We start from the raw sequence: 14,853 nt of genomic DNA, 5'->3' as shown, positions 1-14,853 counted from the left end.
AATATTTCCCTATTCTTGCTAAATGGCCAACTTATCACACTTGTCTTTTCTAGTTTTCATTCAACTCTCCTTGGCTGGTGCTATTTTGTCTAGTTGAGCATTTCCATCAATCAACTATTCTCTGGATAGTTTTTTTGAGCTGGTCTTCTCTGGTGTCCCTGGTTTTCACTCTCAGTGGCTGCTTCAGACAACTACGTTTCCCTCATTTTGATTTCCGAGTCTTTCTATTTTTGGTCTTTCGAGAATCCGGTTGGGATGTACTCCGTACGTTGGACTGTAATTTCTTTCAGAGCGGCATGGACTAATAATATACCCCGAATCGTTGGGTGGGTCACGAATATGTATCAAGTCGGACTCTACCGCCTCGCATGAATGTGTAAGTTTCTATTTTTTGTTCTAACGCACTGTGCCGTACTTTTTATATAGAGGTTTATTTTTATACATCCTCATCTCTTTCTGTCTACCTATGGATGTTATGCATTGAAGGTATCCCTCGCGACTAGTTCCGTCATTGAGCTTGTAGTACGAGAACGGAGGCCATCTTAACGGAGAGAAAGCGGGATCAACCCCGGCTCCTCAACTCTCGATCTTACCGTTTGTATCTAAATTCAGGTATTCCCAAGACGTAAATTCTCCAGAGAAACCGGGGTTTTCGGTCAACTCGGTATAAAGCTTCTATATAGGTCGTTATAAAGGATTTTGGTAAGCATCATCACACGGGATTGGGATAGCCGGGTTCGCCTGGAAGGCGTTGTAAGAAGCTTTTTCCCACGTGTGGGAGCGTTATTACGATGACACTCGAGGTCGTCTATGCACGACACCCGGCACGAAAAGCAAGAGAATTTAGCAAAGGCAAGGGCGTAAACAGCGCTCGATATTCTCAATTGGCCCTCACCGCGATAATGGTGATTGTCAATACTATTGAAAATGTCCCATATTCATCGCTTAATGGCCCTCTATCTTGCAGCGAAACAAAATATTAAAGTGTCGAGCCACTGCTGCGGCAGGAACGAAATTAGATGCCCGTGACAGGCTTTGGATGGACGAGATAACCCTAAGAACTCGGGCTGCGGAAGCGGCCCGCCCGGAATCAAGCTTTTTGTGAGTATATCTATTGTTCTTTCAAGGCGGGACCCTGGAACAAGAAGCATGCATTACTTACATACCTACGGTGCGGCATTGGCTGGGGACTGCCCGCATTCAAAGCTGGACAAAGGTTAATTGATCACCGAACTATTTCATACCCCTCGCGTTTGTGCGACATGGCGAGAATCTATATTCTCGCAATACGGCATGTCGTCTTTGGGAGTGGTATCAGGGTCACTGCTTCGGAACCACATTCCAAACCAGGCGCCGGAAGTACTAATCCTGACTCGTTGAGTTCTAGCAGAGTACTACATACATCGGTCTTGATGCGAGACAATCTCGCGAGCAGGAGGAAAGAGATGGCAGAGATTGATTTGGGTCCGAGAATGGCTAGCATTTATCCGGGATACGAATGACAATTTTCACACCCAGCAAGTAGGGACTCAACGGATAACGAGCGGGTGGTTTGAATGCTTTAAATGTTTGGTCTGCCTTTCATCAGCCCTGAGTCATGCTTATCTGCAGTCGCTCGTTAGCTCCATCCGGTGAGATGGGTAGTTAACTAAGTTCGGTACGATGGCGTCAGTTGCGAACTTCTTGACTCTTGTGTCGTATGCAACGAAGCAGCCACGTTTGCGGAGATCTTCGAGGAGCTGACAGTGGAACACGGGGCGGTAACCCACCTCATGCAGGACTTCAGTGTGGACTCCGTAATTGCATTAGCTAACTGATGTAACGAGATCTTGGCTGTGGACCAAACTCTCCCTGCGCACCGGCGAGGGCGATTTGGTTACGAGCAGGCATTTTGAAAGTCAACGAACTGCGACAACGCCTTTGGAATTACACATGTGTGCAGAAGTAAAACCAGGAGAGAACCTGGTGAGATGTTAGTGATGATCAGTTTTCTGGAACTCGAGTCGAACTCGCCGGCCGCTGGCAGAAGCGCCTGAGTGTGATTTAACTACTCCGTAGTTCGTGGCCCAGCTTTTTTGCATGGGCAAGTCTTAGCCAACAGGATCATCCCAACTTTATGTCAACATCTACCAGGGCAACTTGGTTGGGTGGGATCCCCCTTTCTTTTGAACGTCGAACCTCTGGACGAAATTCCTGGCCAAAGTTAGGATCAGACTTGCAATCCAGCTGGGCTCCCCCACAGTTGAAGTTCTTAACGACTACTCAGTACTCTGTAGTCATGGAGTTGGTGGGATTGGAAAGTCCAAACTTTCCAGTTATCCTCCATCATTATGGCTCTTGCCAATCCAACGCAAGATATTGAACAGCGAAGAAGGCCGATAGAATGCAGAGCAGGCCCGAGCCCGTGCGGTGAATCGCATTGCTTTCCGGGTGGCTTGTTTGTTTCCCATGGCCAACCATATCCGGGAACAATCGCTGCATCATCCCTCTTCTTTTCTTGACTTTTCTTTTTTTTATTTTTATTTTTATTTTTTTTTAAAAAAATTTTTTTTTTCTTCGCAAGGATGACTTGATGCCACAGCTATCTAGTTATCTTCAATTCCTTCGGGCTCTGTTACCACTGTATATAGCAATGAATAAGGTGTTGCGACAGCGCCCCGCCCGTATTTTGCCCTGGGCAACTGGGGGACCGCCGGTCCGAGGGCCACAATAACTATTACTATGGGCGTTTTTTTATCGCCCATTTGTTAATTTGTCCCCAATCGTTAATGATTTTCAGGACATGTATAAGTGGAAGTGGACTACATGTGACCATTTCAAGGGTGGGAATTGACCAGCAATAATAGTCATTCGGCTAGCCTGCTCATGTTAGCTCGAATTATCGAATTATGGCCGTCCGTTTGGGGCCAGTCTGTTGGCTTTTGAGGGCTCTGCGTTTTTTTTTTTTCTATTTCCCTTGGGCTACGAATCGGATTCCGCATACGCCCCCCTTGGATCTTATTTCTCACATTCTTCCCGATACAAGCCCTGCTATCCCCTCCCCTCATAATTCAGCCCTGACTGCACCCGAAAAAGGGCTGCTCTGGGGCTTCTTCTCTTGTTGTATTCGTTTCATAATCCTGTCACATAAGTTTCCCAACAAGGTCTCTTTTTAGTGACTGGGCTCGTTTTCTTTCTTCCATGCGGCAACTTTGAGTTTCTGGATAACAGCTTGACTTGACCGAAAGTTGGTCCCTTGATGGCCATCGCTGGCCTCGCTTTATTTATTTTTCTATTCTTTTCACAAAAAGATTTCTTCGGCGTCAGTAGTTGTCGGAAAGGTTGCCGTTCACTATCGACCTTTCCCCGCCACCCTTGTATTTGGCTCAGAGGCAGACCCTAATTTTAGTTTCCCCTGTTCCTTTGGGATGGGAGGGCCTCCTCTTGCGCCTTGTTTTTCTAATTGGTGTGGTTTAGGGACAGTTGCTTGATTGAGCACCGATGGTCCCTCGATCGACGTATGCCAAACGTCGACTTCGTCTCTATCCATTTAAAGGTTGCGCATTAGTTTGGTTCCGTCTCTATCAACGATTGTTTGTTCTAGCGGTAGTCCAGCGGTCCAGGTCGAGCTCGTTCTCTGTGTTCTATATCTTTGCTATAAACCTCCTGGTGGCAGAGTCACACCCATCAATTTGACTGACGGAACTTCCACAGTGGATGCTGTGCTTCCCTTTTCTTATATCCTTTAGTCTTGAAACAAGCCATTTAGATTCAAGACACCCTGCAAAGCTGAGGGTACACCCTCCTTTCTTGCCCCTCCTTCCTTCTACATGCTAACCCCAAGTTACTTCCAGGATTCAACGGCCCGAGGTGTCTAGTTATGTGATAGTGATATATATTGTCTAGGATACGACTTTGTATGCATTAACCTTTCGCCGAGGAGAGACACTATGGACTACGGCAAATGCAGAAGAGTTTCAATACTGAACAATGACGATAACCCATCATTCGCCGTCCCGCGCAGTTCACCTAGATCCCTGGGCTCGCTCGCTGCTGATGAAATGCAACATTCGCGACCCGGTTCAATACACCTGGAAGATGATTCGACCCGAATACAATCCTTAGCACACCCGCCGGCGATGTTAGGGTACTCGTTTCCTCACGGAGGCCCGACGGCGTCGCCTGTTCAATTTCCAACTCATCCTCCCTGCACCCAAACTCTGCTTAATGGACCTGGTGACATGAGAGCGCAAAAGCCAAGTAAGAAGAACAAATACCCTTGTCCGTATGCGGCATCACATTCGTGCCCTGCGACCTTTACGACTTCTGGCCACGCTGCTCGACATGGAAAGACGCATACCGGGGAAAAAAGCGTCCACTGCCCCATCTGCAATAAGGCCTTTACCCGAAAAGATAATATGAAGCAGCACCAACGAACCCATCGCACGCTAGACAGAGAGAACAGTCCGCCCAATCTGAGCAGTATCTGGCCTGAGGGTGGTTGGTCAAACGATAGCCCTGTGAGAATAGAGCCATGTGCGCATTCGCAGGAAGATGTTGAATCTGCGCTAAGCTCGACAGTAAGCCGGCCCAGTAGCTGGTCGAGCGGGCAAGTCAACCATTCTCGTCATGCACCGCCAAACTTTTGAGCATAAGCGATGGCCAGCGCTACGAAGAAAGGAGTATGCGGCAAAGAGAGCCTTGATAAATGAACTGCCTCGCCTCTTAAGGAATTCGAATCAATGCGGCAAATCTCGCCAAACCCAAGCTAATATTCATGCCTTTTATGTTTCAGTAGCATCCGTGATATATGCATTTGTGATGGCCTCCAAGAGAGGGAAATGATGTCAGTTTTGCAGTTTTGGATTTGCATATGGATATACTCCGTATATACAATTTACTATGGAATACGATCCGGCGTTGACGATGCCTTTTGGGGTTGGATTAGGCTCCGGGGCATGTGGGGAATAAAGTTATGGAGAGCTGCCCAGGGCAAGCCGTGGGAACCTCAGTGATGATCCATGGGACATGCCGAGGAAAAGGTCACTTTAAAACAAATCTCAAAACGGGACCCCTGAAGGGTGTTTCTGCTCGTTGCAGCAGGTAAACAAACCAAAGACAATCTAACTAGATCGGAACTTGGATGAGAAAGATAGACGACACACGTGCGGCAAGTCGATCAGCCTGCCAAGCCCGGCCTGGCCCCACTCGCAGGTCTCACCCGACTTTTGCGTCATCCGCGCCGCCTGCATTCACACCGAGACATTTCAACCTCACACTCGAGGCTTTCGCTCGACTTCCATATCATTCATCCGCTTTTCAAATATATTCTGTATACACTTCTACTATCTGAAAAATTTAATACAGCAAACGCGCTGTTCTTCCTGCTATTCTTCAACCATTCTCGATTTTGTTGCGGGTCTTCGCTTGGTATCTCTTGGAGTCTGTCCGCTTACATTTCCCTCAGCATGGCAGCTTCGTATTATTACCGAGACCACCCATACAACCATGCCCCGGGGCCAGCATATCCCCTGGAACCATATACCGCATCAAATGATCCTGACGATCTTGTCTATAAAACGCATCCCCAGCGTCGTCATACAGACGCTGCGAGGCCTTCCTCTGCTTCAAGGCGGAGTCGTCGTGATGGATATCGTTCGACACACAATCAGGAACATCGAGGAGGCCGGAAGCATAAGCATCGAGGTAAGAGATTTAACTCACTTCTTCTCGCCCAGATTGCTTCTGCTCCGTGTTTCCCTGCCCCATCGCTTCCACTGCAAGATTTTCGACTGACCCAGAAGCAGATGACTATTACCAAGAACGTCCCTCATATTCTCACTCCTCCTTGTCCCGGTCTCCTTCCCCTAAACCGCGTCGGCGTAAGTCACTGGGCGAGCAGGCCATGGCCGCACTCGGCTTGGCAGGCTCAAGCTCTCGTGGAAACCAGCATCATCGAACGAGAACTCGGGATCGAAGCTACGATTATTCTGACCCCCGCTCCCGCCGTGATTACGATCATCCCCGGCGTCGGAGGGAGCATAGGCAGAGGAATAGAAACTCCTCAAGGTCCCCCTCACCTGACGCTGCCTCGAAAGAGATCAGACATGCCATCACTGCTGCATTGGCTGCAGGTGCTGCAGAAGCCTATCGTGCACGGAAAGCACCCGGCGGCTGGACGGGAGAGAAGGGAAAACGAGTACTAACGGCTGCCATCGGCGCTGGTGGAATGGACAAACTTATTGAACGTGACCCAAATAAGCACAATAAGCGTCATATTTTGGAATCCACTATCGCCGGATTGGCCACAAACCACTTAATGAACGGGTCCTCCAGATCGCGCTCGCACCGACGCCATAGCCGACGTTCCAGATCAGAAGATCATAGCGGAATGAAGAACCTTGCCACAGCGGGTGTCTTGGCGGCAGCTGGTAAAAAGGCATATGATCACTATCGTTCCGAATCCCGTGGTCGGTCTCCATGTTCAGGATATTCTAGCGACGAAGATGTTCAACCCCGTCGCCATCGCAAGAAAAGAAGTCAGAGTGTAACGGATTATGTCGCCAAAGGCCTTGCTGCATTAGGATTAACGGATGATGTTGATGACAAACGTCGCTCAACGCGGCACCGCGAATATGATCACAGTTCTTCGGAGGATGACAACTACTCAGACTACCGCCCTCGTCGCCGTGGAAGGCACTCCGGGCGTTCTAGATAAATTAAAGCCTCTTCCTTATTTTATTTTTTATCTTTATTTGGTAACACTATTTAACTCACACTCAAGCACGCTCCCTTGGATGATTTCTTTATTATTTTTGTTATTAATGAATCTTGGCCTATCCGCGGAATTCATTTGTGTTGAATGCATCTTTGCTTTGTTAATGATTCAGCCTTATAATGACTTAGTTAACGCCCTGTACTTCATGACAAAGCCATGCCTTTCATCGATCCAAAGCAAGCTTTCTTATCCGTCTTGTTCTCTCTGAATTTGAATTTTTATTAATGATGTGTACGACCGTCTCAATGTTTCTACTTTATATGTGGCTCTGGGCTTCACTCGGATTTTAAACCCAATTGAAGGACTTTTATTTTTTTTTTTAGATAAATGAGGTCTGTCCATGCCAACATTGCCCTTGTTAGCAAAGACATTGAATTAAAGATAATCTTCAGAGTAGGACTAGATCACTTTCCTGTGGTTCCAGAGTTATTATGTATCTCAACAGAGACCTGTCCATATCCTGATAGGCCCTGTTTGTTGGGGAACTTTAGCCAGAGCCTAGATCCTAGTTAAATCCAAACGTTCGATTTTGCATTTTCCTGGTTCAAAACTGATTGGCAGCTCCTGAGGAAATTGTGGCAAGGCTAGCTTCCTGTATAAGTTCTTTATGGACTGTCTCTGTGCGTGCAGGACTATTCACATGCAATTGCTCTTAAAAGAGGCTCTACATTGATAGAAACTTTCACCCATTCCAACTTACATAGAAGAGTTGAACCTTCGATTTCGCGCCTTGTGAATGTGCAAAGGACGCATCAATGCTGTAGAAACTCCAGACCAGTTGCTAGGTATGTATGTCCTCTACACTGTGGCTTAACAATGGAGACACCCGGAAGCGGTGGCATAATTCTATACATGGCATCATACGCTGAAATTGAGCGCCTATTGGAAATTCAGGATCGACAGTCCGCGGTCCTTGTGATATAATCTATCCTTGCTAAAGAAAAATTATCAGTTCATAGATGCTCAGTCCAATTCCAAGCAAGAATTAGAAGGAGGCTTTGTTCGAAGCTGCAATGGTTTAGCACTGTGAAATTAATTCCATTTTCTCTCTGTCTCTCTCTGCTGGTGGGTGGCGTCATTTCTGATGGTGACGGGGGTTTTCAAAAAGGCACATGACGCCGGGAGGGTCAAAAATGCTATTAAAGCATGGACGTCCGATACTATCACGATCAGTAGCTTTGTGGACCCCTTTGACCACAAGGATAAGTGTTCATAAGCAGCTGTCAATGCTTCCCAGAACCAGATTTTGCGGCTTGATATTCTTGCCTGCGTCTCCAAGCTGGATAAGAAAGGCTAGGATGCAGTGAAGCATCGAAGGCACAGCAATCCCAAAGGTGGCGGAAAGTTGGAAATCCTAAACAGTGGATCAAGCCACAAAGGAAAAAGGAGAACATTCCATAGTTAGTTACCAAAGGACATCGGCACTGTTGTGGTTATCACTGTTTTTCGCATACTCTTAAGAACTTGTTCCCTAACAAATTTCTTACTCAAATAACTAGTTAGGCTGTTTTTGGATAAGTAAACATGAAACGCTCCGCCCGAAAGCAATGACCTGTCAATCAAAGAAGCAAATGTATCACATTGTGATGAGTTAGGACATCCCCTCTTTAACTGCTCCCTTGGTTGGAACACGCACCTCATCTGTTTTTTCCCCCCCAAATGATTTTGGCTTAAGTTTGGCACCCGCGAAAAACAGTTTCCAAGAGCTGCTCTTCAACATTATGAAAGGAGGCGAGAATAGTTCGCCATCCAGGTCGGCTGTCAAGTGTCCCAGGGAGACATAACGGCGGTCTTCGTCGCTGAGGCGGCGGAGGCAAGCTAGCACACTAACGCGGCAATCTTCTGGCCTAGTTAACTAGTTCACCTTGTGGATTGCTGCTGTTGAACTCGGCCCGGATCATGAGCCGTGGAGATTCGACATTCTTGGTTCCCACGTCGTCGATACTACTAGCAACTAACTAGCTCACCAAAAACTCCTTGTTATTAGCTTACTATGTCCGGAGTACGGGGTAACTACTCCGCAGGCTTATGGATGCCCTCAGATCAATCTCTCAAGATTATCTTGGCAGTACCGAGGCTTTCCTCGGAATGAACTGGGACGGCGACTATGTATGAACAGTTATATACTGGTTGCATTAGTCTTTCGTTTCCGATGCTTCCCCTCTCTTTTCGATTTCCCATACTGGACCATTTCAAGAATAAGTTAGGTTTTGTTGAGCACCACGGTCACTTTTAATGTGATCATTTCACCCGGAACCAAGCACTCAACTATACCCAAGGCGCGATAACTACTATAGAGCCGCAACAACAGCAGTTGGACAACAGCGAAGATGGTGAAAAAGTCCCCATTTGCTCCGATTCCGATCCCATCCTCCAATGTTCTCTCTTTTCTATTTCCCCCAGGTTCACCCCTGCGTTCCGCCACAAAGCCTATCTGGATCGATTCTGCAGATCCGACCCTTCAGCTGACAACAGCTGCTGCATTGGATTGGGTGAAGCGTTTGTGTTCTGGCCTTGAGAATTTCAAGGACCAGGCCTCTGGTCAACAGGTAGTTAAGAAGGGCGAAGTAGTCCTCATTTTCACTCCGAATCAAATTTTTGTCCCAGTTGCGTATTTGGGTATCGTTGGGTCAGGACGGATCTTCAGCGGAATAAATCCTGGCTATAGCGTTAATGGTGAGTTGCCCGAAAGCTATGTGGAGCTTGACGAGGACCACCCAAAAGTCTTTGTCTATATCTCTTGACTGACATACGGTAATAGAGGTCGTATATCAAATGAATAACACCGAGGCCAAGGTTATCCTTGTCCATCCCTCTCTCCTTGACACAGCTGTAGCAGCAGCAAGGCAGGCTGGGATTCCAACCGACCGTATGTTTCAGTTTTCGGAAACAGAAGTCCCTATGCGGGACGGCGTTCGGGACTGGCGAGAATTGTTAGCGAACCTCGAGGCCTCCCGTGACTACCAATGGCCAGAATTAAGTGAAAATGAAGCTGCAAACACGATTGCGACAATCAACTACTCGTCTGGTACCACTGGTTTACCTAAAGGTGTCTGCGTCAGCCACCGAAATTTGATCGCCAACATTCTGCAGTCAAATTACATTCGCAATGCGTTGGTTCAATATGGTCCCGAGGGCCCTCCGCAGCATCGCTGGATTGGTTTTTTGCCGCTGTACCATGTGTACGGGCAGATGATGACAATACTTCATGCTGTACGCAACCAAGTTCCTATATACGTGATGAAAAAGTTCGTCTTCGAAGACTATCTCCGCGCTATACAGGATTATAAAATTACTTACCTGCACGTGGTGCCTCCAATTATGGTTATGCTGAGCAAACGGCCAGAAACGGCCAAATATGACTTGAGCAGTGTACTCGAAATTTCATGCGGGGCGGCTCCGTTATCACGAGAGCTTCAGAATGAGGTTGCAGAAAAGTATGGGGTTAGTATCAAGCAGGGTTGGGGAATGACCGAAGTGACGACGGGTGCAATTCATGTTCCAGGTGGTGTCGAGGATAAGTATGCGCCTTCTTAGTGGTATTATTTCGTTGTTTTGAATGCTCTAATCCTAACAAGTGGGATAGAACAGGAAGTGCCGGGGTCCTTGATCCGAATTGTGAGTGTAAACTGCTAGATGACGATGGGAATGAAGTGCCAGAAGGCGAACCCGGTGAAATGTACATACGGTCCCCCAATGTTTCCATGAAGTACTGGAAGAATGAGGAGGCTACGAGAGAGACCATGTTGTCGGATGGATGGCTTCGAACCGGTGATATCGCGGTCTGCCGCGGTGACTGGTTTTGGATTGTTGATAGAAAGAAGGTAAGTAATGTTGCTCTTCTTTACCCCATTGCTATCAGTAGGTTAATACTGGAAGACAGGAGCTTATCAAGGTAAATGCACTCCAAGTGGCCCCTGCAGAACTCGAAGCGGCGTTGCTCGAAAATGATGACATTGCCGACGCCGCTGTCGTTGGTATGAAGATGTGGGTCCCCTCTTCCATTTATCTACCCCTTTGTGATGCAATTACTTACTTAAAACTTTCCTCTGTCTATGTCACTAGGAACGATGAGGAATTCCCTCGAGCATATGTTGTGCTCAAGGATGCCGTGAAACAACGCCCAAACCCACTGACCGGAGAGCAAATCCAGGAATGGATAAAGCCACGAGTTGCAAAGCATAAGTGGCTAACTGGAGGAGTTGAGCTCATTGACGAGGTCCCAAAGTTACCGAGCGGCAAGATTATGAGAAAGGTAATGAGAGAGTGGGCAAAGAGGGATGCGGCGAAATTTCAGGGGTTACAGAGAGCAAAACTGTAAAGAAGAATCTCACATATGAGAGTTACAAATACTTAGAGAGCTATAGTTCGTTAATACAGTACTCCGTAGACAGGATCGTTTTGAAAGGTTTTGTAACTAAAGGCGGCCAGCAGAGCAAATGACGTCATGCGGGAAAACGCTGTTACAACCGACCGACGAGTTCCGCGGACAAGTTCAGGGAGTTGCGTTACTAGTAAGCGGATTGTATCGGGGATAATTGTTACTCGATCGCGCTAGAACTTTGTTCAGCTTCCCCAACATGCAAGCCAAAGGGCCATCACACTCATTCTTGTGAAGGGAGGCCAATCACTCTCTTTCCTTGACCACCTCATGATTCTTCCCCATGTCATGAAGGCTCTCCCTTCTACTACAAAAGGCACCTTCGGGACCATCCCAATGCGTTCCTTTCGCAGTCCTTTCAGCTCTGCAATGGGCCATAACTCTCAGATCTCCTGGCGCATTTCTTGCCGCGTAATGTCTACACGGTTCAGATCATTTCCGCACCTCCGTGGCTGCCCCCAGGTTGCGCCCATCGTATCCTCGGGGAACTCGGCTTCACGACGCATCCCAGACGCCCGCCATTTTGGGCTAGGAAGACCAAGTCTGTATGCTGGTTATTCCACAACAAGGAGATACACTACCCAGTCCAAGAGGGGGATTTCCGCAGACGATTATATCCAGGAATTGCAAGATTTGTATGTTGCCGCCTTCAAAATATATCCGCACCCATTTATTACTCGTTGGTAAAGATCATACGCCCTCGAATTAACGAAAGCTAATCCGATGTATGGACGTAGATATGAGATAGCTAAAGACGAGGTATCCCACCTAACTCCACCGTCAAAAAGAAAGGGCCATTTCAAACCCAGAAAGAAAAAGACCAAAACATATGTCGGTTGGACACTAACACACCCATTAGCTAGAGATCGCGACTGAATCTACGGATTCCCTCACCATCTATGCCGAATCCGATCGTGCAACGCTACGCGAAGCGTTTGACGATTTAGCGCACGCCTATGATGTATATACAGGGGCTACTTCATCCTCGTCTCCGAGCCCCAAAGGGCAAAGTGAAGGAGCTCAAAGGGGCGCTGCGCTAGACTCCAGCGATATACCAGTAGATATTAGGGAGGAGATCAAGCGCAGAGTTGGGCAGCGAATACGAGAATTAAGAAATGCCGTGGAAGTCCTTGAGGAACGTTCAAAATCAGAATAATCAATTGCTCATTAGACATCTACCTGAATATATGGACATGAACATATTGCTAGTGATGCGATCTTTGATGTATGTTTGTACAGAACATAGTCTCGTAACAAACACATCATTGACATTATTTATATACTGGTTGAGCATATAAACCCTTTTTCTTTTTTTTTGGTATATTCGTTAATTCCATAAAATATGGTCTCCAGCGGAGGGTTTGGTGTTCGATTTTATCACATTTTCCGTTAAAATTGGGGGTCCATCAAGCGAGACCTGTTAAGTTTAAATTTGGGGAGTGGATGGGTTCCCAATTGGAGAGGTCAATCGGCTCGGGAAAACATTGGTGTGTTTGTGCGTCCCTTTTAAATGTCGTTTCAACTGATCTAGAATAGGGAAATGTTAACAAATCTGACCAGCCCACAAGGCCATAAAAGCAAATATATACCTGGTCTTGTAAAACTCTTAGAGCATCCTGGATAAGGACACTTGTGTTTCCGTTCTCCGTGGGCTGTGTGATATGCATTAGCTAAATGAAATGGGCCTAGGCATTACTCCAGTAGACTTACTTAGTTTGTGGCTAGACATATTTGACGACTGGGCAGGTTGTTGTTAGTGAGACTTTGAAAAGCTGTACGGTAGGCAGCTATTTTTGGGGGTCTACTTACGTCCCCGGTCTCGAAGGTGCATCCAGGATGGTTACATTTAAATGGCTTTTCGCCGGTGTGTGTGCGCATGTGTGTTTCTAACCAGGTGTCAGAATAAGACAGACTGATTCTGGACCTTAGATATCAACTCACTTAATTCACTGCTGTCTGTGAACTTCTTCCCACATTCCTTACACTTATATGGCTTATCTCCTCGGTGGCTTCGTTCATGCCTTTCCAAGGTTGCCTGCCTTGCAAAAGGCTTCCCGCAAATGGAACATCGAAAACTTTTATCTGTACGAAGGTTAGAAGCATGTCGGGAAAGCCAAAATAGCGCAGGAAGATGTACAATTACTGTGTGTTAAAAAATGGCCCTGTAGTTTAGACTTCTGCGAAAACGGTTCGTCTGGACGGGAACAGCCTTCCCAACAGCAGTAATAACCTTGTCCTTGGCATCCTTGCGTTGGGTCCGCATGGGCTGTTGTGAGGTGTTTCTGCAGGCTGCCTGCGTCTGGAAATATTTCACCGCAAATTTTATTTTCTAATTTATTTCCAACCCATCTGCAAATATGCAGCTCTTCAGCGCCGAGAAAGTCGGAGGCATCGAACAATGGGGTACCAGTCGCTTCTTGGCCGATGGGTGCTGGAACAGGGCTTGAATGCATGCTCAGACTCGGAGTAGAGCGTGTGGAAGTTGTAATCGTTGGCGTTGCTTCTTGTCGTCGGTGATATAGCTGCAAGGCCAGCGCCTGGAAAGAGCCATGGCCATGGTGATGACGATGGTTGGCAGTCCTGGAAGAGTGTAATGAAGCAAAGGGCGTCGATATCCCAGAACAGCTTCCGAGAGGTAAATTGCCGCCTATCTTTCGTTGATATGTACAGTTTCCCGTGTTGTGGCAAAGTTCTGTCGTATTGCTAATGCAAATGGCTCCGAGTCCATGATTTAGACACGGGCCAGAGACTATATGAGAATGTGAGTCGAAAGGGGTCTGCTGATCAGAGAAGTGGCTTTGACTCAGATCTTTGATAGAGGACAGGTCACAAGCAACCGTTGTCCCGGAGGGATGAATGTGTGAAGTAAAGGAACCGTCAAAGTTCTCGCCGTGGAACCCACAGTTGCCGTGCTCGGGACCCAAAGTCATACAGTCCCAGTTCAGAGATCCATCTTGGCTCAAGAAGTTATTTTCATGTGTTTGGTGGACATTATCGTAATGCACCTCGATGCAATTCTTATCGTAGCAGGCAGTAGACGTCTTCTCGCAGTTTAAATTGTCGCAATAGGACTCGGAGCAGATGGTGGACTTGTCGCAGTCGACGAAGCCATCGCAGACAGTAGTGCAAGCATCCGCACAATCATCCATATTGCAACACTCTGCTGACAGGTTGCACGAGAGAGAATTATGGTTGTCGAAATCAGCACCACTCCAGCAGGATATATCAAAGCACTCTGGGCCGGAAAGGAGATTGCCGTCGGCCATGTGGTAATTCTCCCAATGGCATTCTAAGCAGAATGGGTCTGTCTCGGGTTTTGGAGACATAGATCTAAGCTTCCGGGTTGAACAGGACCGAGCTCCCGCCACAACTCAACGACGACGGGGGCGCCTGACAGATGAGGGTCCGAATTAGTAGCGGAGCGGCAAGGTGATAGGATAGAGCACGATCGTCCGGGTGCCACATACCTCGACAAAGATTCGGCAATGCGGTGGCAGAAAAAGAAACTGATACTCGCGAAAGGGCTTACGGGCAGATGGACAAGCCGGTTGGCACGGGCGGTGCGGTGATCGGAAAACGCTCAAAAGTCAGTGAGGACCTTGGTGGCTCTCAGGTCGGTTGCCGCGACTTCTTTCGTCACTCCGCACGCTTATGTAACCAGCCAAATATTCATTCGCTGACTAAGGCTGCCGCTGCCACGTGAGAAACGGCCAAT

General features: G+C 47.5%; 5 protein-coding genes across 5 annotated transcripts; 4 read left to right on the top strand and 1 right to left on the bottom strand.

Moving 5' to 3' along the window:
* Positions 1–3,929: 3,929 nt before the first annotated feature.
* D8B26_007356 (uncharacterized protein) lies at positions 3,930–4,628 on the top strand (the record flags this gene model as incomplete). Its single annotated transcript, XM_066125516.1, has 1 exon — positions 3,930–4,628. One exon carries the CDS (start codon positions 3,930–3,932, stop codon positions 4,626–4,628), a length of 699 nt encoding a protein of 232 aa, XP_065981599.1.
* Positions 4,629–5,330: 702 nt separating this feature from the next.
* D8B26_007355 (uncharacterized protein) lies at positions 5,331–6,697 on the top strand (the record flags this gene model as incomplete). The annotated part of the gene is made up of 2 exons (XM_066125515.1): positions 5,331–5,685; positions 5,787–6,697. Exons 1-2 carry the CDS (start codon positions 5,448–5,450, stop codon positions 6,695–6,697), a joined length of 1,149 nt encoding a protein of 382 aa, XP_065981598.1. The 5' UTR covers positions 5,331–5,447.
* Positions 6,698–8,830: 2,133 nt separating this feature from the next.
* D8B26_007354 (uncharacterized protein) lies at positions 8,831–11,119 on the top strand. Its single transcript, XM_003072167.2, has 5 exons — positions 8,831–9,433; positions 9,519–10,278; positions 10,344–10,581; positions 10,641–10,744; positions 10,823–11,119. The coding sequence occupies exons 1-5, from the start codon at positions 9,088–9,090 to the stop codon at positions 11,076–11,078; spliced, it is 1,704 nt and encodes a 567-aa protein (XP_003072213.1). The 5' UTR covers positions 8,831–9,087; the 3' UTR covers positions 11,079–11,119.
* Positions 11,120–11,255: 136 nt separating this feature from the next.
* On the top strand, positions 11,256–12,355 carry D8B26_007353 (uncharacterized protein). Its single transcript, XM_003072166.2, has 3 exons — positions 11,256–11,773; positions 11,876–11,897; positions 11,998–12,355. Exons 1-3 carry the CDS (start codon positions 11,409–11,411, stop codon positions 12,292–12,294), a joined length of 684 nt encoding a protein of 227 aa, XP_003072212.1. The 5' UTR covers positions 11,256–11,408; the 3' UTR covers positions 12,295–12,355.
* Positions 12,356–12,564: 209 nt separating this feature from the next.
* SUR1 (zinc-finger protein) lies at positions 12,565–14,464 on the bottom strand (the record flags this gene model as incomplete). The annotated part of the gene is made up of 6 exons (XM_066125514.1): positions 12,565–12,665; positions 12,728–12,790; positions 12,849–12,876; positions 12,948–13,024; positions 13,080–13,220; positions 13,276–14,464. The coding sequence occupies 6 exons, from the start codon at positions 14,462–14,464 to the stop codon at positions 12,565–12,567; spliced, it is 1,599 nt and encodes a 532-aa protein (XP_065981597.1).
* Positions 14,465–14,853: the final 389 nt, after the last annotated feature.

The sequence above is a fragment of the Coccidioides posadasii genome, chromosome 4 (assembly GCF_018416015.2).
Source record: "Coccidioides posadasii str. Silveira chromosome 4, complete sequence".
Classification (NCBI taxonomy): Eukaryota; Fungi; Ascomycota; class Eurotiomycetes; order Onygenales; family Onygenaceae; genus Coccidioides; species Coccidioides posadasii.
This window is presented reverse-complemented; position numbering and strand designations above follow the sequence as displayed.

Coding starts and splice junctions, on each gene's coding strand:
- D8B26_007354 (XM_003072167.2), top strand. CDS start 9,088: ATGGTGAAAAAGTCCCCATTTGCTCCGATTCCGATCCCATCCTCCAAT. Junction 9,434..9,518: donor TCCTGGCTATAGCGTTAATG/GTGAGTTGCCCG, acceptor ATACGGTAATAG/AGGTCGTATATCAAATGAAT. Junction 10,279..10,343: donor CCAGGTGGTGTCGAGGATAA/GTATGCGCCTTC, acceptor CAAGTGGGATAG/AACAGGAAGTGCCGGGGTCC.
- D8B26_007353 (XM_003072166.2), top strand. CDS start 11,409: ATGATTCTTCCCCATGTCATGAAGGCTCTCCCTTCTACTACAAAAGGC. Junction 11,774..11,875: donor ATCCAGGAATTGCAAGATTT/GTATGTTGCCGC, acceptor GTATGGACGTAG/ATATGAGATAGCTAAAGACG. Junction 11,898..11,997: donor ATGAGATAGCTAAAGACGAG/GTATCCCACCTA, acceptor CACACCCATTAG/CTAGAGATCGCGACTGAATC.